Here is a 26,340-nt window from a genome sequence, read left to right on the forward strand (position 1 = left end):
CATCCACAGGTACCTTGGACGAATACACCACCACTGTCACAGACTTTATTAGCAAGTGTGTGGAGGACTACGTACCAAGGAAGTCAAATGGGTGTTCCCCAACAGGAAACCGTGGATGAACCAGGACATACAGAACCTGCTAAATACCAGGCATGAGGCCTTCAGATCAGGAGACCCCTCAAATATAAGGAATCCAAGTATGACTTTCATAGAACCATTAAGACAGCCAAGGACTAATACCGATCTAAACCAGGCACCCAGCAACTCTGACAAGAACTGAATGACATCATAGGTTCTAAAAAGAGACTGTGCAAAATAGCAGACGATGAGTTATCTCTCCCAGATCGTCTCAATTCTGTCTATGTTCGCTTTGAGCAGAATAGGTAACACCTATTTCGACAAATCCTGATTAATCTATCCCAACAGTCATTGCATCAGAGGCCAGATCAGTTTTCCTTCGTGTGAATCCAAAGAAAGCAATGGGACCAGATAGAGTACCAGGCCTAGCACTCAGAGCATGCGCAGATCAACTGGCAGAGGTCTTCTCCGACATCTTCAACCTCTCCCTGCAGCAGGCCACTGTTCTTGCCTGTTTCAAAAGGGTCAACATCATCCCTGCACCTAAGAAGGCTAATGCAGCATTTCCCAATGACTGCCGCGCAGTGGCCCTAACTTCGGTGGTCATGAAGTGCTTTGAAAGGCTGGTCATGGCAATTAATCAACTCCATCTTCCCCACTACTCTTGACCCACTCCAATTTGCCTGTTGGACCAACAGATCCACATCTGATGCCAGATCACTTGCCCTTCACTCCTCCCTAGAACGTTTCGACAACAAGAATAGCAACGTAAGAATCCTACTCATTGACTGTAGTTCAGCCTTCAACACTCTTATCCCCTCGAGACTGATTTATTAAACCTGGGGTTCTCGGACTAAGCCCCACTCTGCATCTGGATCCTCAGTTTCCTGACCCACAGGCCTCAATCAGTGAACATTGAGGACAATATTTCATCCTCACTAACACTCAACACTGGAGCCTCCAAAGGTGCATATTCAGCCCCCTACTGTACTCACTGTATACCCATAACTGCGTTGCCAAATACCAGACTAATTCCATTTACAAATTCACTGATAAAATGCCATTTACAAATTCATGGATCACACCACCATTGTCAGTCGAATCTTGGATGGCGGCGAATAGACTACAGACGGGAGGTGGAAGACCTGGAAAACTGGTGCACTGAGAACAACCTAGCTCTCAATGCCAGCAAAACCAAGGAACTCATTATTGACTTTCGGTGGGATGTTACTCATGCTCCCCTTACACATTTACAGGATCGAGCTGGAACAAGTAGAGAGTGTCAAGTTCCTTGGCGTGGTCATTCACAACAGGCTTCTTGGACTTTTCATGTGGATGCACTGGTTACAAAGGCCCAACAACGTCTCTTCTTCCTCAGACCACTGAGGAAATTTGACATGTTGGCAAATACCCTTGCCAACTTTTATAGGTGCGCATTCTGTCTGGATATATCACTACCTGATATGGAACTGTATCATTCAAGATGGGAGGCGGTTACAGAGAGTGGTGAACTCGGCCCGGACACACTCAAAGGCCAACCTCCTATCTATAGAATCCATTTACCAAGCCCTTTGTCAAGGAAAGGCTGCCAGCATTCTCAAAGATCCATCCCACCCTGGCAATGTTTTTCTACAACCTCCTACCATCAGGGAGAAGGTACAGAACCCTGAATACATGCACCAGCTGGTTTTGTTACATTTTCTACCCTACTGTTGTTAGAATACTGAGTGGACTCTCAAACTCTTAGCATTCGCCTGTAGCTGTATTTTAGTTTTTGCTGCTGCTTACCTGTTATTTACTGGGGTGGCACAGGGGCTCAGTGGTTAGCACTGCAGCCTCACAGCACCAGGGACCCAGGTTCGATTCCAACCTCAGGGTGATTGTCTGTGTGGAGTTTGCACATTCTCCCTGTGTCTGTGTGGGTTTCCTCCGGGTGCTCCAGTTTCCTCCCACAGTCCAAAGATGAGCAGGTCAGGTGGATTGGCCATGCTAAATTGCCCATAGTGTTAGCTGCATTAGTCAGAGGGAAATGGGTCTGGGGTGGGTTACTCTTCGGAGGGTCGGTGTGAACCTGTTGGGCCAAAGGGCCTGTTTTCCACACTGTAGAGAATCTAATCTAATCTAAATTCGACTATCTATGCTACTTAATGATGTGATCTGTCTGTATTGCTCGCAAGACAAAGCTTTTCACTGTGCCTCAGTACACGTGACAATAAATTCAATTCAGTTCAATTTGTGAATTTCTGACCATTTTCTTTGTAAAGCAAGCTCCCCTTTGCTGTTACATGATTCCCATTCCTCGTACTAGGTGTTATGGTGCACAGAGGACTTGACTCCATGTCAGCATCACGCGCTTTCTCATGGAGAGCTTTGTGAAAGGTATTGTGAAATGTTGTGTTAGTGGACTTGGAAAGGCATCATGAAAATGTCTTTACAGTCTGAAGACAAGAAGCTGTGAGCAATCTGTTAATTTAAAAACTTAAGAGTTGAGGTAAGAGTGAAATGTCATTGGAATTGGCCAACAGTAAAAGGACAGTTGAGGAGCAGTTTGAAACTTGGCTTTGTTGTTTGTATTAAGAACTGCTTTTCTCTTTTTTTGAAAACATTGTTTAGATATTAAACAGTATCTGCAGACTCATGTGAATCTGTTTCAGTGACTAATCGCAATGGCAACCAACTTCAAACAAATTCCAGTAGTGGGACTGGAACATGGGCAGTCAGCTTCTCAGGGTGGTCAGAGTCAGGACACTCTGCAGTTTGTGGGGAAAGGAGAGAAAAGTGGGTGGCACGCTGTTACTTTTGATGCATTTGTGGAGATGGCCTGAGGGGTGGGTAGGCTGTGCAGAAGAGATTCTGGGTTAGTCAGATGTTTAGTGAGGATAAGAGTGAGTGGGGAAGATGTGGCAGGAAATGGTGGTACAGTAGCAGAGAGTGAATGAGGTATCAATGAGATGGCACCTTTCACTGGCAGAATGGAGAAGGTCAATGATCTTCCCACCTTCGGTACATTATTTGGTTGGACTGCATTAGCCTGGAAGGTAACTGTGGTCCAGATTGGCATGGTTTCAGTAGAATGGTGTTCTCTGGCCTGGGAGAAAAGGACATCCTGCTTCTGCATCACCCCATCCCGTCAGCAGCATCTCAAGGTTCCAGCCCACAAAAAGAGGCAACAGTTTTCCCTTGTCTGCCACATTCAGGACCAATGTCAGGAGCCATGCAGGGCTGGTTATGGGGGCATACTAGGCTGATGGTCTGCCCCAGCCAAGAGCTATCCTTATAAAGATGGTGCTGCACCACAGATGTTGATCAATTCTGGGATATCCAGGAAATGGTGAATTGTTTTGGAAAATCACATGGTATGATGGTGCTAGAATGTGTGTGTGTGTGTGTGTGTGTGTGTGTGTGTGTGTGTGTGTGTGTGAGAGAGAGAGACAGACAGACAGACACCATAAGGTGGTGTAGGTACTAAATCAGGTGAAGTAGGAGAAAGTGAGGACTGCAGGTGCTGGAGACCAGAGTTGAAAACTGTGGTGCTGGAAAAACAGCAGGTCAGGCAGCATCCGAGGAGCAGGAGAATCGATGTTTCGGGCATAAGCCCTTCTCATTCCTGAAGAAGAGCTTATGCCTGAAATGTCAATTCTCCTGCTCCTCGGATGCTGCTTGGCCTGTTGTGTTTTTCCAGCACCACATTTTTTCAACTAAATCAGGTAAGCTTTGTAAAATAAGGTGATAGATGTTCCCTAGCATCGCGATGTGAAACCCTTCAGAAAACTTGACAAAACTGACACTAAACGAAAGAAATTAAGTTTCAGCCCTTGATCTATCAAGGCACATTTCATTTTAGGATCGGACTCATGCAGTGATATCATTTGGATGGAACCAGAAGACTGGCTAGAATGTAGTGCAGCCAGTGTGTGTAGTTGCCAATCAAGAATAATCAGTTGAAGATTCTGATGAATTGCACTGCACAGTATCATATAACAGGTCAAAATCTATGTAGACTGTGCTATCGTTTGTATTAGGCTAACTTATTTTGACGGTTAGCCCCCTCACCCAGTTTTCCCCATAGACTCCACTATTTCTATTGCATGATTTTCTATAACATGGCATTGAACGGGATTGCAACTATGGTGTTGTAGAGGCGCTACCTTTTAATCAGCATATTAAAATGTGCACAGTAAATACATTGCAAAATTCTTTCATCAGATTGATTATTTAATGTTGAAAATGTCTGTAGGATCTTTATCTATTGTTGGAAATATCATACTCCTAGTTGAATGCGTCCAAGTGTAATGAAGAAATAAAGAAGATGATGAACTTGCTTTTTCATCATGTGGAAGTATTTATAGGATGTGTTCTGCAAAAACCCTTGTTACACATTAAGGCAGTAAAACTCACTGATAAGATGCTATTGTGATGAGGAAACAAAAATATTTTGCACAGTTTAAAACATTAAATGAAATTCTGAACTAACCATTCTGTTCAGAGATGATTTATGTGGCGTTAGGGAAGACTTAGTTGTGATCATAAGTAAATGAGAACGATAGGGAAAGCACGTAATTTTCTACATGTACACAAAATCACTGGTGATATTTTAAACTTGCTGCTTGCAGGATTTTGTTCAAAAATGAAGATAGAAATTGGGAAGAAATTGAAAACAAAATGCGATCTGAGAGTGAAGTTCCTATTCTGAAAACATCAAATAAGGTGAGAAAGAAGCAGCAACACTCTGTACTTGATAGTTGCTTCCTTGTTAGTTTTACACTTTATAATCTTGTTGTGGTTCTGTTTGGCGAGCTGGAAGTTTTTGTTGCAAACGTTTCGTCCCCTGGCTAGGCGACATCATCAGTGCTCTGGAGCCTCCTGCGAAGCGCTTCTTTGATGTTTCTTCCAGTATTTATAGTGGTCTGTCCTTGCCGCTTCCGGGTGCCAGTTTCAGCTGTCCGCTGTAGTGGTTGGTATATTGGGTCCAGGTCGATGTGTTTGTTGATGGAGTTTGTGGAATGAATGCCATGCCTCTAGGAATTCCCTGGCTGTTCTCTGTCTGGCTTACCCTATGATAGTAGTGTTTTCCCAGTCGAATTCATGTTGCTTGTTGTCTGCGTGTGTGGCTACTAGGGATAGCTGGTCGTGTCGTTTCGCGGCTAGTTGATGTTCATGTATGCGGATTGTTAGCTGTCTTCCCGTTTGTCCTATATAGTGTTTTGTGCAGTCCTTGCATGGTATTTTGTAAACTACATTAGTTTTGCTCATGTTGGGTATCTGGTCCTTTTGTTCTCGTGAGTTGTTGTCTGAGCGTGGCTGTTGGTTTGTGTGCCGTTATGAGTCCTAAGGGTCGCAGTAGTCTGGCTGTCAGTTCTGAAACGCTCCTGATGTATGGTAGTGTGGCTAGTCCTTTTGGTTGTGGCATGTCCTCGTTCCGTGGTCTGTCTCTTAGGCATCTGTTGATAAAGTTGGCGGGTATCCGTTTTTGGCGAATACCTTGTATAGGTGTTCCTCTTCCTCTTTTTGCAGTTCTGGTGTACTGCAGTGTGTTGTGGCTCTTTTGAATAGTGTCCTCATGCAGCTTCGTTTGTGTGTGTTGGGGTGGTTACTTTCATAGTTTAGGACTTGGTCTGTGTGTGTTGTTTTCCTGTGTACCCTTGTGGTGAATTCTCCGTTCGGTGTTCTACGGAGAACACCGAACGGAGAATTCACCACAAGGGTACACAGGAAAACAACACACACAGACCAAGTCCTAAACTATGAAAGTAACCACCCCAACACACACAAACGAAGCTGCATCAGGACACTATTCAAAAAAGCCACAACACACTGCAGTACACCAGAACTGCAAAAAGAGGAAGAGGAACACCTATACAAGGTATTCGCCAAAAACGGATACCCGCGCAACTTTATCAACAGATGCCTAAGAGACAGACCACGGAACGAGGACATGCCACAACCAAAAGGACTAGCCGCACTACCATACATCAGGAGCGTTTCAGAACTGACAGCCAGACTACTGCGACCCTTAGGACTCATAACGGCACACAAACCAACAGCCACGCTCAGACAACTCACTAGAACAAAGGACCAGATACCCAACATGAGCAAAACTAATGTAGTTTACAAAATACCATGCAAGGACTGCACAAAACACTATATAGGACAAACGGGAAGACAGCTAACAATCCGCATACATGAACATCAACTAGCCGCGAAACGACACGACCAGCTATCCCTAGTAGCCACACACGCAGACAACAAGCAACATGAATTCGACTGGGAAAACACTACTATCATAGGGCAAGCCAGACAGAGAACAGCCAGGGAATTCCTAGAGGCATGGCATTCATCCACAAACTCCATCAACAAACACATCGACCTGGACGCAATATACCAACCACTACAGCGGACAGCTGAAACTGACACCCAGAAGCGGCAAGGACAGACCACTATAAATACCGGAAGAAACATCAAAGAGGCGCTTCGCAGGAGGCTCCAGAGCACTGATGATGTCGCCTAGCCAGGGGACGAAACGTTTGCAACAAAAACTTCCAGCTTGGCGAACAGAACCACAACAACAAGCACCCGAGCTACAAATCTTCGCACAAACCTTTATAATTTTCTATCTAACAGGATACTTGAAAATACTATTGGCACCGTGCTGAGTTACACAAATTGTGGACAGTTTTTTTGTTTAATTGTCACCTTGGGAATATTATAGGTCAAGTGAACACCCTTTATTGTTGGTGAAACAAGTTTAATACTAGAAATTGGTATTTGTATACCAACTTTCCTGGCATTATAAGGACAACAAGTGGAGTAGTTTGTTGATGGTGCATTTTGTTGCCCATTTGTACAAATGTTGATCCCACCCCTAAGCTGTAAATTAAGGACCTAGTGCCATTTGAAGGTTCACATCAAGAAATTAGTTAATGGTAACTTGGATTAGAGCTCTTAACTCCATATGCTTTCATGACAGCTCTCCTTTACTTCTGCCAAGCCTGCCTGAGGGTCGCTGCCAGTGAAACATGTGGCCCTGCAATGTGGTGTTTGTAAGAAGTAGTCTATGGAGGTGTAATCAGCTCCAGCAGTTTCGTCAACAGTAATCCTGTGGCTTCTAGATTTGATTGTGAACTTCATTTCTACCCTTTGTTTGCTGCTTTACAGAAGTCAGAACTGTTCTTTTCGCATTCTTCAGCTTGATTATATGTTGCTTCTTTATACAGTTGGGCAGCTTAATTTCAAGTTTAGTTAGAAGAACCTACATCTAATCAGCACAGAATGCACTTTTTAGTTTTAGTTGAAAGCAATTATTTTGTACAATATAACTTTGACTCACCACTAAAAGATTGTGTGGCTTTGATTCCCATCGCTACTTGTTAATTTGATTTCTTCGCCTTGGTCAGATGAATTTGTCAGTTGTAGCAGAGGTTCTGTCATTTGCAGTGTGGGCAATAAAGGATTTATTTGTAAGAATATGCATGATTTGCCCTTAAATTCTTGTAGACTATTCCCGATATTAATAAAAAAAAATGGATTGTAATCCTATCAAATAGTAGAGTGCATTCCTTCTGTAATTGATGTTTTGATTTCAGGCAATAAGATACAATTTTTCAGTAAATGTTTCAAGACTTCAAAATCAAATAATTGTTGAGAAACAAACAATAGCACAGAGTTGCTTTTGATTCTGGTTCTTTGCTTTTCTTTTTCATTCTCACTCTCCCACTCTTATCTGCTTTCCCTAATTCTTTCCACCTTCACTTCTGTATTATACATCACTCTCTCAATCTCATAGTTCTTCCTCCCTTTCACCTCCACAACACCCCACCACAGCCCAACCAAAGCTTTGCACTTCTCTTTCTTACCTCCTCGTCACTATTATGTCTTGGGATACTGAAGGCTACAAGCTGTGAAAATAGCAAAGGTGAAGGGAGAGAATAGAAGGAGAAGTAGACCATTCAGCCTGCTTCATCATTCAGTACAGTCATGCCTAATCTTGCACTTTGATGCCTTTTTTGCACACTATCACCCTATCATTGATATTTAGAAATCTTTTAATCTTTACTTTGGAGAGTCTGCACATCTTTGGTAGATAATTCCAAAGATGCCCAACTCTATGTAAAACCACAAAAGAATTCTCTCATTATAGCTTCATCTAAGTGAATTCCTGATAGTTTGAAATTGCCCCCTTGTTCTAGACTCCCCAACCAGCGGAAACATCTTTCCTCCATCTATCTGTCCCTTTCGTATTTTGGTAGATTTCAATAAGAGTATCTCTCATTCTTCAAAACTGTAGATAATAGAAGCATAACCTTTGTTGCATCCCCTGTTAGGCCATAATATCTCTCTTTCCTCAGGTAAAGGTACAAAACTGCACATAGCAAGTGGGGGTTCCATACAATTGAAGCAAAAATTTGTTACTCCTGCTCTTGAATTTCCTTGTGATAAAAGCTGATGTACTGTTCACCTTTCTAAATGTTTGCATGTTGGCCTGCAGAGACTTATTGATGAGGATATTCCGATCCCTTTGTACACCTACATTTTCTAACTTGCTATTTAAGAAATACTCTACATGTCTATTAGTCCCACCAAAGTAGGATAAGCTTGCATTTTTCCATGTTATATTGAAACTATCATGATCTCGCCCACTTTGAGTCTATCCAATTTCTCTTGTATCTGCTTTGCATCATCTTCAATCCACACATTCCCCATGCTTTGTATTATCCTTGAACTTGGAAATATTACATTTGGCCCCCGTCTCCAAATCACGGACTTGTTGTGAACAGCAAGCAACAATCCTTGAAGTGCACTGCCAATGCATGAAAGTTCTGGTTATTCCCACTTTAACTGCTTGTTAACTACCACGTAAAGAAAAAAATATCAAAACTTGTGAATGACACATACTGGTCCAACTTGACATGTATACTTCAATCTGAAATTCTAGTATGACCAAGTACATTCCCTTCCAAATATTACTATATTTTTTCCCTCCAGATGAGCTTTAATTTTTCTAAGTGACCTTCTGTCAGACACTTAAATCAAAAGTCTTCTGAAAGTCCATGTATTCTACATCCATCAACTACCCTTTATCAATTCTGATAAGTTATATTTTTTTCAATATGCAAAAACATTATTCATACTGCTGTGCTTAATGTGTATATGCTGTATTAGACACGAATGTCTTTGGATGAAATCATACAGCAGAGGGATAATGAAGGCAATTGAACTATGATTTCTGTCTAATTGAGGAATTCATACCTTTGTCGAAATGTATAGAATGACGAATGCAACTCCTAATGTCTGTCACAGCTGTTTGAAAGATCTATTCATTACCTCCTTTCACCCCCATTGCCCTATTGGAGTATTCCTTTTAAAATTTACGATTTGTAGTTTCCATTGCCTTTTAGTTCACAGTAATCCAGGTACTATCCAAATTGTTGGAGTTAAAAAGACACATCAAATGCAAAAGAAGAAAATTTGTCTGTTGAAGTAGAATGCAAATATGAAAAGAATTTACTTATTTCAAACCAAACTCTGTTTTTAAAAAAAAAATGTTTTATCCAAGTTTTTCATCTTGCACTCCTCAGAACAATTCACAAGAAATAACAGGATAGTGGAAATGCCTCCAATACTTGTACATCTGCCCTTATAGAGAACCAAAGCTGTTCACAGTATTTTAGGTATGGTCTGACTATGTCTTGTATAGTTTTAGTAAGACCTTCCCATTCTTATACTTCATTTCCTTTGAATTAAAGTCTAATAATATACTTGCCTTTTCTCTATTACCGGCTGAACTTGAATGCTAGCTTTATGATTTAAGCACAAGGACCCCCAAAGCCTACATTATATTCTATTTGCCAAGTTTTTGTTCAGTGACTGAACCTGTCTTGTCCATTTCCGTCTGTTGACTCATTGTGTTATCTTCCCAACTATTTTTGTATCATCTGTAAGAATGGCGATAATACCTTCCGTCTCCTCATCCAATCATTATATTGTAATTAGTTGTGGTCTCTGCACCGATCCCTGTGGCACTCCACTACTTTCAAATTACTATCCTAAAAATACCCCCTTATCCCAACTCTGTCCTCTGTTAGTTATCCAAGCAAATAAGCTATCCCAACAAGTATTTGCATTTGCATGTGCACAAACGTGATGGGTGTGATTATCTTTTCTCCCTTTTTTTTATAACCATATTACACTTTGGTATGTCACATTTCTGAGGTAAGGTTCAATTGATTTTTTAAACTTATGCATGCACTAGATGTACAGTATATGTGTACAAAATCTTGACTGTTAGGAGTTGAAAAATCTGAATGTTCACACAGCTGCCCCACGTGTCTTGAGGATTTGCAGCATTGTATTTCATTTAGTTTAGATACAACTCTTGTCTAGAACCGTAATCCAGAATAAGGTAAAGTTGCTATGGTCTTACCAGACCATAGACCATTAGAGGGATGACTGGAGGTAGTTTAACCTAAAGGTCACCACAGCTCAGGAAAGGGATGAGGTTGAAAAGGTAAGTCATTCTTAGTGACTTCTGCCAGTGCAGGTATTGAACTCACACTGTTGGTGTCACTCTGCATTGAAAGAGACAAAAAAAGCTGCAGATGTTGGAATCCAAAATAGACTGGCAAGAGGCTGGAAGAACACAGCAAGCCAGGCAGCATCAGGAGGTGGAGAAGTCAACGTTTTGGGTGGAAAGCCTTCTGCTTTCCTCTGGATATTGGGTGGGATACTTTATATCCACCTTAGAAGTTAGACAGGTCCTCTTGCATCTGAGCAAAAAGGCTGCAGTGCAGTACTCCACAGAAGCATAAACCCACATGATATGTACAAATCTCTTGTGTAGAGCTTGAATCTACAGTTTTGTGATTCCACAACAAAAATAAGCTAGAGTTGAAAGTGAATTGATTGTAACATATGTTCTCAGGTAGAGTTATACACTGAGAATCTATCATTAATGTACACTATACAATAATATGGTTGAATGGTTCATTGTTTGGATGTGGGAATTTAATAAAATTATGTTAGTGGTTAAATATTAAAGTTGTCATCTGAAAGACAAAGTACCTAATATTGGGATCCCATGAAAAACTGTCTGAAAATTCTTTGTCCTTCCAATTGATTTATTTACAGTTATCTTACGAGTAAAGACTAATCCATGAATTTTGGTGGTATTTACACTAGATATAAAGCTTTTTGAAAATTGTAATTTGTTTAACTTGCATATACATTTATAAAGATAAATTATAAAAGGTTTATTGATAGTGATAACTGATCATCTGTCTATCAAACCATCTCTCTGCATGAGGTTTGTTACCCAAGGGCTCTAAATCTTTTAACACACTTGATGAGTGAATGCGATCTAGATTCGGCTGAAAATTTTAGTCAGCCTCTTCCACAAGCAAGGATAAATTGAGAGCTGGAATACCTATTTTTGTTTGTTTCTAATGAGTTAAAGGTTGGTGGTTAACTGTAGCTAAGAGGCTTGAATGGATGTTCAAGCCTCTTGAACCACGTTGCAAAACGTTTCCTTTTGCCCTGAGTACTCTGACTTCTCTTTACATTTGATATGTGAATGTAGTCTGAATTTGAGTGAACTGTTTCTACCATGAAGGTGGATATTTACCTTTTCCCCAGCCTTTAGTAGATCAATTCACTTTGTTCTTTGCACAACCTGTTTTGGAGAGCACTGTTACCTTGATGTTAAGCTGAATGTTGCCTACTCATTGATAGACAAGCGCATTGCTCTCTGCACCATAACATGCAGAGCATTCATCCCATCAAGTCTGCTCCACTCTTTGATACACTCTGGATTAATTTGATAATTCTCAGATTATATTTTCTATAACTTTCCTTCCTTTCCCTCAAGTCTGATCCACAAGACTGACTACCCCGGCTGGCCTATCATCTCGGCCTGCTCCTGCCCCACCGAACTCATCTCCACGTACCTCGATACTGTCCTATCCCTGGTCCAGGAACTCCCCACATAGGTTCGGGAATCCACCCACACCCTCCACCTCCAACTCCACCTCCTCCAAGACTTTTGTTTCCTTGGCCCCCAATGCCTCACCTTCACCGTGGACATCCAGTCCCTATACACCTCCATCCGCCATGACCAGAGCCACCAAACCTTCTATTTCTTCCTCTCTCGACCTCCCCACTAATCCCTTTCCACTAACACACTAATTCGTCTGGCTAAACTGGTCCTCTCCCTCAATTTCTCCTTTTGAATCCTCCCACTTCCTACTGTGAAAGGGGTAGCCATGGGCACTGGCATGGGCCCCAGCTATGCCTGTCTCTTTGTTGGCCATGTGCAATGGTTACAGTGGCACCATTCTCCACCTTTTCCTCCGCTACATTGATGACTGCATCAGTGCTCCAAAGAGGAGTTTAAGCAGTTCATCAACTTCACCAACACGTTTCACCCCGACTTTAAATTCACTTGGACCATCTCAGACACCTCCCTCCCTTTCCTGGACACCTCCAACTCCATCAATGGGTACAACTCAACACTGACACCTTCTACAAACCCACCGACTCCCACAGTTACCTGGACTACACCTCCTCCCACCCTGCCTCCTGTAAAAGTGCTATTCCTTATCAGGAGGACCAATTCCACCACCGAACACATGAGATGGTCTTCTTTAAAGACCCCAATTTCCCCTCCCTCTTGGTTGATGATGCCGTCCAGCGCATCTCATCCACTTCCCGCACCTCTGCCCTCGAACCCCACCCCTCCAAACGCAACAAAGACAGAACCCTCTTGTCCTCACCTTCCACCTCTCCAACCTCCATATACATTGCATTATCCTGCACCATTTCCCCCACCTACAAAAGGACCCCATCACCAGAGATGTGTTACCCTCCCCACCCCATCTGATTTCTGTAAAGACCGTTCCCTCCACGACACTCTCGTCAGGTCCATGTCCCCCACCAACACGCCCTCCCCTCCTGCCACCGCAGGAATTGCAAAACCTGCACCCACACCTTCCCCCTCACCTCCATCAAAGGCCTCAAAGGAGCCTTCCACACCCATCAAAGTTTCACCTGCACATCCACACATGTCACTTACTATATCTGTTGCTCCCAATGCGGTTTTCTCTATATTGGGGAGACAGGACGCCTACTCATAACGCTTCAGAGAACACCTGCACCAACCAATCTCACCGCCCTGTGGTCGAACACTTCAACTCCCCCTCCCAATCTGCCGAGGACATGCAGGTTCTGGGTGGCTTCCATCGCCACTCCCTAATCACCCAACACCTGGAGGAAGAACGCTTCATCATATCCTCCAACCCCATGGCATCAATGTGGATTTCACCAGTTTCCTCAATCGCCCACCCACCCACCGCCATCACCATCCCCCAAATCCTACCTGTCCATCTTCCTTCCAGCCGATCGCTCCACCCTCCCCTCCAACCTATCACCTTTGCCCCCACTTCTATCAACCTATCGCACTCACAGCAACCTTACCCCTAGTCCCACCCCCCTCCCATTTCTCTCTCCACCCCCTGGGCTCCCAGCTTCTTTCCTGATGGAGTTTTGCCGATTCTCCTCCTCGGATGCAGCCTGACCTGCTGTGCTTTTTCAGCACCACACTTGCGACATTAAAGTTTGACCTGTTTTAACTGACCTGTTGTATGGTTCTGTGCAGTGCAATTCATCAGAATCTTCAACTGGTTACTCTCAATTGGCATCTATACCTGCTGGCTGTACTACATTCTAGCCAGTCTCCTGATTGCATCCAATGGTAATGCTGCACAACTCTGATCCCAGAATGAAACCTGCCTCGATAGATCAAGGCCTGAATCTTGATTTCTTTCGCTTAGTATCAGTTTTCCTGAGGGTTTCACATCGTGATGCTTGGGGACATCTATCATCTTTATTTTATAAACCTCACTGACTTATTACCTACCCCACTCTTTACTGTCTGTCTCTCTCATTCTAGCACCATCATACCATGTGCCATTCCCAAAACAACTCATCATTTGTTGCATATCCCAGAATTGACTAACATCTTTGCTGCAGCACCATCTTTATAAAGATAGCTCTTGGCTGGGGGCAGACTATCAGCCTTGTGTGCACCCCCCCACAACCAGCCCTGCATGGTTCCTGACATTGACCCTGTTCATGGCAGACAGTGGAAAATTGGTGCCTCTTTTTGTGGCCTGGAACATGGAGATACTGCTGATGGCGATGGGGTGATGCAGAGGCAGGATGTCCTTTTCTCCCAGGCCAACAGAAGATGCCATTCTACTGAAACGATGCCAACGTGGACCAGAGTCACCATCTAGGCAAATGTAGTCACAACCATCTGAAAGAATGCACAGAATGTTGGAAGAAGATCAATGACCTTCTCCACTCTGCCATTGAAAGATGCCACCATCATCTCATTGATACATCACATTTGCTTTCTGCTACTTGTACCCACTATTTCCTGCAACGTCTTCCCTACTCACTCTCATCCTCGCTAACATCTGAACCTGACTAACCCTGAATCTCTTCTGCACAGCCTACTCACCCACTCAGGGCATCTCCACACATGCATCAAAAGTAATAGTGTGCCACCCACTTTTCTCTCCTTTCCTCACAATCTGCAGAGTTAGCTGACTGACCACATCCAAGCTGCTGTACTTGTATTTTTTCGCAGTTGGTTACCATTGTGAATGGTCACTGAAAAAATTCATATGAGTCTCCAGATATTCTTTTAAGCTCTGCGTATATTGTTTAAACGAAAAGAGAGAAAAGCAGCTCTTAATACAAACAACAAAAAACCTAGTTTCAACTGCTCCTCAACACTTGTTCTTTTCCTTTGTCAATTCCAGTGAAATTTCACTCTTAACTCAACTCAAGTTGTTAAATTAACAGATTGCTTCCAGCTTCTTGTCCTCACGCTGTATCAACATTTTCATGATGCTTTTTCAAGTCAACTAGCGCAAATATTTCACAATTAAGGATTCTGGGTAATCAAACATTGAGGATGGGAAACATTTCTGGCTGTAACAGGCTGCCTCTTTTGTTTTTGAGGTATTTTAGGTGTTGGAGGTGATTTCTTCAAATTCCAGGAACAGCAATTACTGTTTTATATGCTGCTGCATTGTTTTGGAACTTTAGAGAAAACAAAAGTCAAAACAACAGCACTTTTAAAAGCAAGAGGAACAGACAAAAGTAGCATATGGTGAGGTCAGTGCAAAAGAGAGAGAAAAAGAAACTCAGTGCTAACTGACACAGCAGTAAACCTATGCAGTTATGGTCTTTGCTGTTTGAATTCATGTATTGCTGGACATCGGAGTGCGTCTGGCAAAATTAACAACCAGTGAAATTCACAACTTACCTCAGAGGAACCTATTTGGGAGAGGGCACAGCATAGAAACAGCTAAGTGAATATTTTTTAAGTGTGGTCTACAGAAAGTTTACAGTAGTGAGTAGTGAGTCAGTTCTTTCTTGATTATGGTTTATTGAGATATATCTCTTGATTAAACTTAAAAGTATTAAGTTAGCCTGGAGCAGTGTTTTGTAGAGGAATAAACCAGTGCTGTTTTCTGGGTCTGTAGATTAATAGAATCAAAGATGGCCTTGAGTAGAGTGATGTGCTCCTCTTGTCAGATGGAGTTTAAAGAAAGTTTGTTACTGTGAATTATATCTGTAATAAATGCCATTGGTTGTGAATCCTATCCAATCAAATGGATTGGTTGGAGAGAGAGTTAGAAGCAATGAGGAATTTACAAGAGCAAGGGGATGTGATGGATGGCAGTTATAAGAAGGGAAAAATGTTGCAGATACAGTCGCATAGATGATTTTTTTCTAGGAAAGGTAAGAGAGTTAGACAGGTAGTGCAGGAGTCCTCTGTGGCTATCCCCATGAGGCTGTTTTGGAAACTGTAGTGGGTGATGGATTCTCAGGGGAATGTAGCACAAACAACCAGGTTTCTGGTATTGAGACTGGCTCTAATGCAATAAGGGCTAAGTCTGGTTCCAAGAGATCGATTGTTAGGGGGCTCTTTAGTCCGAAGCACAGACAGACGTTTCTGTGGCCAGCAGCGAAAAATCAGAATGGTGTGTTGCCTCCCTGGTACCAGGTTCAAGGATGTCTCAGAGAGGGTACTCAAGGTGGAGAGGGACTAGCAGAAGATCATGTCCACATTGGAACCAATGACACAGGAAGGGAAAAGGAGGAGATTCTGAAGGGAGAATATAGAATTAGGTAGGAATTTTAAAAGGAGATCCTCGAGAGTAGTAATGTCTGGATTACTCCTGGTGCTGTGAGTTAGTGAGGGCAGGAATAGGAGGATAGAGCAGATGAATGCATGGCTGGGGAGCTGGTGTATGGGAGAAGGGTTCACATTTTTGGATCAGTGGAGTCTCTTCTGGGATAGAAGTGACCTGTACAAGAAGGATGGATTGCATCTGAATTGGAAGGGGACTAAGATACTGGCAGGGAAATTTGCTAGAGCTGCTCAGGAGGATTTAAACTACTAAGGTGTGGGGGAGGGGGGAATGGGACCCAGGGAGATAGTGAGGAAAGTGATCAATCTGAGACTGGTACAGTTGAGAAAAGAAGCGAGTCAAACAGTCAGGGCAGGCAGGGACAAAGCAGAGAACAAGATAGGGCTGATAAATAAAACTGTTTAGTTCAATGCAAGACGCCGAACAGCGAAGGCAGCTGAACTCAGGGCATGGTTAGGAATATGGGACTGGGATATCATAGCAATTATAGAAAAGTGGCTCAAGGATGGACAGGACTGGCAGCTTTATGTTCCAGGATACAAATGCTACAGGAAGATCAAAAAGGCAAGCAGGAGTGGAGGGGAGTGTCATTTTTGGTAAGGGATAGCATTACAGCTGTACTAAGGGAGGATATTCCTGGAAATACATCCAGGGAGGTTATTTGTGTTGAACTGAGAAATAAGAAAGGGATGATCACCTTATTGGGATTGTCAGAGGGAAATTGAGAAACAGATTTGTAAGGAGATCTGTGTTATCTGTAAGGATAATAGGGTAGTTATGGTCAGGGATTTTAACATTCCAAACATAGACTGGGGCTACCATAGTGTTAAGAATTTAGATGGAGAAGAATTTGTCAAGTGTGTTCAAAAACATTTTCTGATTCACTATGTGGATGTTCCTACTAGAGAAGGTGCAAAACTTGACTTACTCTTGGGAAATAGGGCAGGGCAGGTGACTGAGGTCTCAGTGGGGAGCACTTTGGGGCCAGTGACTATAATTCTATTCGTTTTAAAATAGTGATGGAAAAGGATAGACCAGATCTAAAAGTTGAAGTTCTAAATTTGAGGAATGCTAATTTTGATGGTATTAGGCAAGAACTGATTGGGGGGGTGGGGGCAGATGTTTTCAGGTAAAGGGACAGCTCGAAAATGGGAGGCCTTCAGAAATGAGATAACAAGAGTTCAGAGAAAGTATATTCCTGTCAGTGTGAAAGGAAAGGCTTGTAGGTGTAGGGAATGCTGGATGACTAAAGAAATTGAGCGTTTAGTTATGAAAAAGAAAGAAGCATATGTCGGGCATAGACAAGATAGATCAAATGAATTACTAAGAGTATAAAGGCAGTAGGAGTATATTTAAGAGGGAAATCAGGAGGGCAAAAAAGGGGAAATGAAATAGCTTCGGCAAATAAAGTTAGAGAATCCAGAGGGTTTTTCCAATACATTAAGGATAAAAGGGTAATTAGTGAGATTAGGGCCGCTCATAGGTCAGCCAGGCAGCATTTGTGTGGAGATGGGGGAGATACTAGACGAGTATTTGTTTAGTATCAGTGTTTACTATGGAAAAGGGCATGGAAGGTATAGAATGTAGGGAAATAGATGGTGATATCTTGAAGTGGATGCGGAAGTGCTGGATGTCCTGAAATACATAAAAGTGAATAAATCCCCAGGACCTGATCAGATGTACCCTAGAATACTGTGGGAAGCTAGAGAAGTGATTGCTGGGCCCCTTGCTGAGATATTTGTATCATCAGTAATCACAGATGAGGTGCTGGAAGACTGGAGGTTGGCTAACGTGGTGCCACTATTTAAAAAGGGTGATAAGGACAAGCCAAGGAACTATAGACCAGTGAGCCTGACTTCAGTGGTGGGAATCCTGAGGGACAGGATATATATGTATTTGGAAAAGCAAAGACTGATTAGATATAGTCAATATGGCTTTGTGCATGGGATAACATGTCTCACAAACTTGATTGAAGTTTTTGAAGAAGTAATAAAGAGGATTAAGGAGGGCCGAGTGGTGGACATGATCGATATGGAGTTCAGTAAGGCACCTGACAAGGTTCTCCATGGGAGACTGGTTCGCAAGGTTAGATTCTATAGAATACAGGGAGAACTAGCCATTTGGATACAAAACTGGCTCAAAGGTGGAAGACGGCGGTGGTGCTGGAGGGTTGTTATTCAAACTGGAGGCCTGTGACCAATGGAGTGCCACAAGGATTGGTGCTGGGTCGATTACTTTTCATCATTTTTATAAATGATTTGGATGCAAGCATAAGAGGTATAATTAGTAAATTTGCAGATGACACCAAAATTGGAGGTGTAGTAGACAGCAAAGAAGGTTACCTCCGATTGCAACAGAATCTTGATCAGATTGGCCAATGCGCTGAGAAGTGGCAGATGGAGTTTAGATAAATGCGGGGTGCTATGTTTTGGGAAAGCAAATCTTAGCAGGACTTATACACTTAATGGTAAGGTCCTAGAGAGTGTTGCTGAACAAAGAGACCTTGGAGTGCAGGTTCATAGCTCCTTGAAAGTAGAGTTGCAGATAGATAGGATAGTGAAGAAGGTGTTTGATATGCTTTCCTTTATTGGTCAGAGTATTGAGTACAGAAGTTGGGAGGTCATGCGCAGCTGTACAAGACCTTGATTAGGCCACTTTTGGAATATTGCATGCAAATCTGGTCTTACTATCGGAAGGATGTTGTGAAACTTGCAACTGTTCAGAAAAGATTTACAAGGATGTTGCCAAAGTTGGAGCATTTGAGGTATAGGACGAAGTTGAATAGGCTGGGGCTGTTTTCCCTGAAGAGTCAGAGGCTGAAGGGTGACCTTATAGAGATTTATAAAATCATGAGGGGCATGGATAGGATAAATAGACAAAGTCTCTTCCCTGGGGTGGTGGAGTCCAGAACTAGAGGGCATAGGTTTAGGGTGGGAGGGAAAAGATATAAAAGAGAACAAAGGAGCAACTTTTTCATGCAGAGGGTGGTACGTGTATGGAATGAGCTGCTAGAGGATGTGGTGGAGGCTGGTACAATTGCAACATTTAAAAGGCATTTGGATGGCTATATGAATAGGAAGGGTTTGGAGGGATATGGGTTGGGTGCTGGCAGGTGGGACTAGATTGGGTTGGGATATCTGGCCGACGTGGATGAGTTGGACCAAAGGGTCTGTTTCCGTGCTGTAAATCTCTGACTCTAGTACCTTTCACAAAGCTCTTTCCCAAGAAAGCGCATGATCTGACTGATCATGTGGTGGTGATGTGGAGTCCAGTCCTCTGCCCTGCGACACCTAGTGCCAGGGATGGAAATCATGTAACAGCAGAAAGGAATTTGCTTCATTTTTTTTAAAAAAAGTTGGCAATTCACAAATCACTTTACAGAAATATCGTGTTTAACAAACTAACATTATAGGTGAACTACCTGTAAATACTGTAAATCTGAATTAATCTAGTAGTAGCTGTGGGGAGAGAAACAAGAGTTGGTTTCTCCATGGGGTTAGGATGTTATGAGGAAGTGATCTGAGGTTTTATCCATTCTTTCAAATCTTACATCAAAATATGTGTTTCCTGCTGTGCAGATGCTTCCAGGCGTAAGTATTTCCAGGATTTTCTGTCTTAACATAGAAACTTGCTGTTGAGAGGACACGTTGCTACTAGTGCTTACTGGATTGATGAGATCTGGAGTTAGACAGGAGATTGTAGGACTTTAACATTGTAATGTTAAATTTGAGTAGATTGATATTTGTCAAAGAGCAATAAAAAGACTATTATAATGAATTATTGTCTTGATAAGCTCTTTGTAACAGTGTGAAATATTGCTGGCATACTGTCTCCAAAGTTTAAAAATCACACAATGCCAGGTTATAGTCTAACGGGTTTATTTGGCAGCACTACCTTTCAGAGCACTGCTCCTTCATCAACCATCTGATGAAGGAGCTGTGCTTCGAAAACTAGTGCTTCCAAATAAACCTGGTGGACTATGACCTGGTGTTGTGATTTTTAACTTTGTACGCCCCAGTCCAACATCAGCACCTGCAAATCCAGTCTCCAAAGAAATACTATTAACTAAATTAAACCAATTAAAAATAATTAAATTCAACTGATTACATAATATTCTGAAAATGTTTTATTTTCTTTATTTTTGCACTTGTGAATTGGTTGTGTTAATAAATTTCTAAAGTTGAAACTGCAGTTGGTTATCAGTTCTCCTCCATTTCACCAAAATGAAAATGTTGCTGCATGTCAAATTTAAACATATTTTAATATTGCTCCATTTTATAACCATGTTGAGTTTGAGGGGCGCTTCTGAAGTAAATCTGAAAGGTCCCTGTGTTAGTGAAATGTAATTCCCTGAAAGGTGGATATTGTATCAGATTTAACGTGTGAACAGGGCTGATTTGACATACTTAGATAAGCTGTTTTATATTTCATTCCTTTTCCCCTCTTCTTACACTGGACACATTATGTTGGAGATTAAGTCGCAATAATTTCAGAAAAGATTAAGCCTCTGCCATTCTTCAGTTACCTGCCAGAAATGGCAATAATGGAAAATTTCTATTCCTGTATAATTTTGTTTTAATAAAATCACATATTGAGATCTTGAGGTAAGCTGAAAATCGAACAGTTTATTATATTTCTTGCAATGTGTCATATTCTTAAGTATATGTACCTGTGAGATTTTGAAATTACCTTATTGGTCTTGTCTAGTCAGCATGTAACTTTAACTAGAACTAAATTTTAACTTTTTAAAACATTAAGCTCAGTATGAATAATTATTTTCTTGTTAGGTAAGATGTTATGAGTACAGTTGATAGTTGATGTATTTTTATATAAATACTGTGGCTACAGGATTGTCAGAAGTTGGGAATTTGCTTTCTGACTCCTGAAAGTGTTCAGTCATTTTCAAGGCACAAAATCAGGAATATGATGGATACTGTCAACTGGCCTAGATGAAGGCAGTTCCGCTGATACAGTCAGCTCATCGTCCAGGACAAAGTAGCCCACTTGATTGACACCTCATTCACTAACTTAAATGTTTTTTTTCCTCCATGCTCAGCCTGGGTAGATAATGGGGGTGGAAACTGTGACATCTTGAGCTCAGGGTATCTGCTAATTGATTTACCCACCTCCCTATTCTTACCAGCTTTTCTGAGAAGCAACCTTCAAAGTGTCTTTGCGCTCTCACCCACTAACCAGCTTCTTATGGCAGTGGAGGAAGGCAGATTGAGACCCTTAATTAGTATATAAAAGATCTCTGTAATCTTAAAGAGAGGTATCTTGGTGGGAATCATACTCAATCTTCTATTATTGAGAATGAGCAGAAGTTGGCCACCTGACATTTTACATGCCTTATCCACTAACCCTCATTGAAGACAAAGCATGGCAGAGGACTAAAAGTACATATTTGTTTCTGCAGTTTCACGAATTGCACTTTTTTTTTTAAAAGGAGATTTCATCAATTCTGCAAGAGTTGAAAAAAGTAGAGAAACAACTTCAAGGTAATTGGTGTTATACATTTTTAAGCCTTTTTCACCTGGTATATCATTAGCATTCTTTATATTTATATCATCAGTTATATTTTAAAATATGTTTTAATGAGACTAACCAACTTGTGGATGTATTCCAATACTCATGACAAAAATGGAATTGGCTTTTCAAAAATGCTGTCAGGAATGAGAATGAGCGCTGATTTTACATGAAACACAAATTGAGAGAAAAATTTGAAGACAGATCTAAAATAGAGAATTGTTACTTGTGATTCATTGAAATCAGTTACTTAACAGTTAGTGTTTTTCCTTTTCAGCCATCAGTGTGATAATTGATCCAGATGGTACTTTGGATTCAGCATGTGGCCTGAAATTATCGAGTCCCAGTTTGCTCGGACAAACGAAGCACAAGACAAGTTCAGACCGAAGTCCTCCGATCACAGGCTGTAATTCTGACTGCCACAACCATTTCAGCCAATTTGTACACAATGGGGAGGACAGAGAGAATTCTTTGCATGACTGACTTTTTTTGTCTCTTCAAAGTGGCAGAGCATATATCAACAGGCACGATAATTTTGATCTGGCCTATGTTATTGAGAACAGTTGTGCTTGCCACTTACTAGCCTTGAGGTGTTTTTCTGCTTTCTGTGGTGCTTTCCTCACCACATAACTTTTGCTATGGCTGTAAGCTTTGCATCCATCAAATAATGAAACATTAGGGGGACAGACATCACATTGTCACGTGTCCAGTGAAATGTGAACACATCGATGGCTCTTCTAGCCACATGAGTCATCTTCAAAACAAAATGGAGAAGCAAATTGGCATTATTATAAAACTGGAATAGAAATGTTGTGTTTAAGCACTGTTTAAATGGACTAATATATAGACAACACAAGCTTAGAATATCAAAAACATCAGTGCCAAACTACTCAATATATTGGTCAGTTGAACAACGTTCTGTTGCATCAAAGAACTGCTGTTGGTTATTTATGTGTTTAGTATGTAAACCACAGACTCCACATAGGATATTGCTTAACTGTACAAAGTAGAAAACATATTCAGTAATTATTGTAATTTTGGATAAGAATCTCTGCTTTTATGCTGTGATCAGAAGTTGGTTGATGATTTCTAATGCTGAAAAGTCATGTTGATTACATTATTAGCGTTATACAATATTGCACTATTAACATGCAAGTTAAAGGATGGGAACGTTACGTTGGCAACTGGGTCTTGTTTAACACTCTCTTTATTCATTAGATTTTAAACAAAACCATAAATAAGCAAAAGTTAACACATTGCCTTGTGGATTGCAAACACTATTGCCATTTAAGAGGAATAATTGGGATGCTCATTGTGCAATGAGCTGATCAACATATCAAAGAAACTATCTCAAATCAGTAGCCCTCAAGTGATTCACTCCAACAAAATCTTGGTAACCCTACTTCATTTGTAGAAACTCATTGCATAGTAAGTGTTAAAAACAAACTTGATAGATTAAGGGGGCACAGTGAGGCAGTTCCACCTCCCTGGTATAGTTTTGTACCTAATTTAAGTTGATGCGAGGAAGTCTCTTGTGAATTTGCCTCATCAACATTACATGTGTTTAGGGCATTCTCAATGTAGTTTTTATTTAAAATTGAGTTAAGATGATAAAGTTGCTCTTAACAGGTAGTCCACTCAAGCATGGAAGTGGAAATAAAAGGTTAAACCAGGATTCTAATTATGCTGCCATGTAATGTACTTTAAAGGTAGGTTTAGCACATACAGTATCTTGTTGCTTTGGATGCTGACTTGATGACAAAAGTACCCCATTCTCATCAGAATGTCCTTTACTTTAAATGTTATTATTGAAACTGGAAATAGGAAAATATCCATCCTCACCACATGCACAACACAACTCTCATCCAAATGATAGAAGGACATCTCTTCATTCTGCTCCCTCATGTAAAATTAACTTGATCAATATCAATCCATTTCTTAGGGATCACAGTATGGATTTGTTGCTTGTCTTTGTAACGTTGTTTAGAAGCTATATAAATAACTGAAGTGAGAAATGGAAACTGGAATGATAGCGAAATGTATATTTCGGAGTATGGAATTAAGTTGAATAGTTGAGATGTTAAAGAGATTGGTATAATATCTTACCCATTTTCTCCATAATGTTAGCTATGTTGATCAGCACAAATCAAGGTAAAGCTCCACATTCTGTCTCAATGGGAAATATGATTTTAACATATTTTAAGATTTAGTAATAAAACACTTTACTGTTTAGGTATGTCTTGATTTGGTTAAATTCCTTTTATTAGAACTGATCCCTCTACTTCCACCCAGTTTCTTGTTTTGCCCCGGAGTCATACACTGTGCTCAGAAAGACACATCATGCACTTAAGATAATTCATTAATATTACTGTGAGTTTCTTGCTAAAAAATATGAACCTAGTCTAGTCTCTTCCCTACTTATGTTTTGATCCCTCTCAAGTTCTAGCTGCAATTGAACCCAGCAGTGCCAGAAACTAAAGTCTACATCACATTTACTTCGAGCTAACTGTTGTTGGCAGTAAATGCACTGCAAGCTTGAAGCTTAGCAAATCTTTTAAGTAATTGTACACTAAAAGATACAGCCAAATGGCATATAAATTAATCTTGTTTTGAGTAGTGGTGTTAATTCAATTGGATGGTGTCTGGTGTAACTCACTCTTCCCTGTTACACAACAGGCTCTTTGAGATATTTTGAAAAATTGACTTTTTTTACGTACCTGACTCACTGGTAACATTGCCTTTTTTTTGATACCGGAGAGTCTTAAAAACTTTAATTTTTTTTTCTTTATAGTCTAACTTTGCGCTGAAGGTGTGTTGCATGACCTGTGATTTAGGCGACATTGTAAAAAGAAAGGAAGTCTGAGAGCAGCACCAGCCTGATTCTATTTGGGTTTCATATAATGTCATATTTGTGTGGATAATCCAAAGGTGTTTTTAAAAACATAAGACCTCCTGTCCTATTTTCAATTTTTGTATTCACATGATTAAAATACTACTAAAAAAATCCCAGTTGTTTTGTGGTTCACAAAATATGCTAGTAATTTCCAAATTGATTGATTGTCTACAGCGTTGTATAAAAAGACTGTCCTTCTGAAAGTTTTCAAGTTGTTGTAATTGTAGCTTTTACTGGACTTTACATTGATCTAGATTATTCCATTCCACTAGCGTACCATTCTAACACTGAAGCTCTTATTCAAAAGCATAATTGAACAACCAAGCAATACTCAATCTGTGTTTTATAAAGGATGTTTGCATTGGCACATATATCTTTCACATCTGTTCAATTATGACATGGTATTATGAGTTGCCTATGATGTTGTGAATATATATATCTCTAACATTTACTTGTCATATTCCACAACTTTAATCAAAAATTGATCCCAGAGTATTCAAACTAATCTAAACTGTAGTTAATAGTGTGAATTCAGTGAACATAAGTGTGCAGTATTGCACACTATGTCAGACCTTAGTGACTAGAAACAGACATTAGGCTATCACTCCCAATCTATATTTACAAATGCCTTTCAAATATTGTGGATTGTAAAAAGTGCTTTTCTTTGAGCATTGCGAAAGGGATAATGAGACAACCAATTTGCCTATATTCTTGGTGGCTAGAAGCTATTACAGTCCAAAAATTAGAGTTTTGCCCCATATACTAAAAAGTGATGAGATGGTTTATGACTGAGCTTCTCTAATAAATAGTGATGAAATGATTTTTCCAACTTCTAAATATGGCTGAGCATTTCACTTTCTGTATTTGTTCATGTTTACACATTTATTGTAATTTGTAATATTGTCTTTTGTTTTGCAGTTACATAGTTTTCTCTTGATTTTGTACAAACACTATTGGCTCTATTTATTTTTATTTGGTTATGTATGTTCATTTGTATTTTTACATTTCTAATGTGTTCAAATAAAGTTCTTTTCCCAGATTTTTGCTAAGAATGTTTGTCACAAAACTAGAAGACCATCACTGATATTTGATGGATACCTGACTTGTTAATAAAATACAAGTTTTATTTCCCCATATGATGTCTTTCATATGCTTGAGTGATAATACCAACAACAAATATATTCATAAAACTGTTGGCTGCAGATTGATGTACAACATGTCGAATACCAAGCTATGTGCAACATTGTTCCTGCATTGGTTCTCTTGATCTGTCAATTTCTCATATCTTGCTTTCACATTTCTATGGCTTTTTGCACAATTCCTCATTGTAAGTCTCATTTATACTAAGTTGCAATTTGAATTGTGGGCATTTTTATCTGTGGAGTCAAAATCGGATGGAATATCTTTTGGCAGTTCATCAGCAGAATAAGCCAGAACCTGATCGCAATTCTAAGTTAGGAGCGAAGTATTATGCAAGGGCTTTGGGACCTGGAGCAATCCTGTGATAATATCACAACTTCACTTCAATAGGCATAAATAGTGCTCCATTGAAAAAGTTGGAACCAACTAGAAAGATTGAGATAACACATGGACATGAGACTAGATTAGTCCTTATCAATATAACTA

General features: G+C 40.7%; 1 protein-coding gene across 10 annotated transcripts in view; it reads left to right on the plus strand.

Moving 5' to 3' along the window:
* cep170aa (centrosomal protein 170Aa) overlaps positions 1-25,687 on the plus strand; it is a 168,265-nt gene extending 142,578 nt beyond the window's left edge. For all 10 annotated transcript variants that reach the window (XM_060831300.1, XM_060831304.1, XM_060831303.1 and 7 more), the window contains 3 exons: positions 4,692-4,785; positions 21,742-21,793; positions 22,099-25,687. In XM_060831300.1, coding sequence (XP_060687283.1) covers positions 4,692-4,785; positions 21,742-21,793; positions 22,099-22,304 — 352 coding nt within the window. In that variant the 3' untranslated portion in view covers positions 22,305-25,687. The remainder of the gene's footprint in view (positions 1-4,691; positions 4,786-21,741; positions 21,794-22,098) is intronic.
* Positions 25,688-26,340: the final 653 nt, after the last annotated feature.

The sequence above is a fragment of the Hemiscyllium ocellatum genome, chromosome 10, assembly GCF_020745735.1.
Source record: "Hemiscyllium ocellatum isolate sHemOce1 chromosome 10, sHemOce1.pat.X.cur, whole genome shotgun sequence".
Lineage (NCBI taxonomy): Eukaryota > Metazoa > Chordata > Chondrichthyes > Orectolobiformes > Hemiscylliidae > Hemiscyllium > Hemiscyllium ocellatum.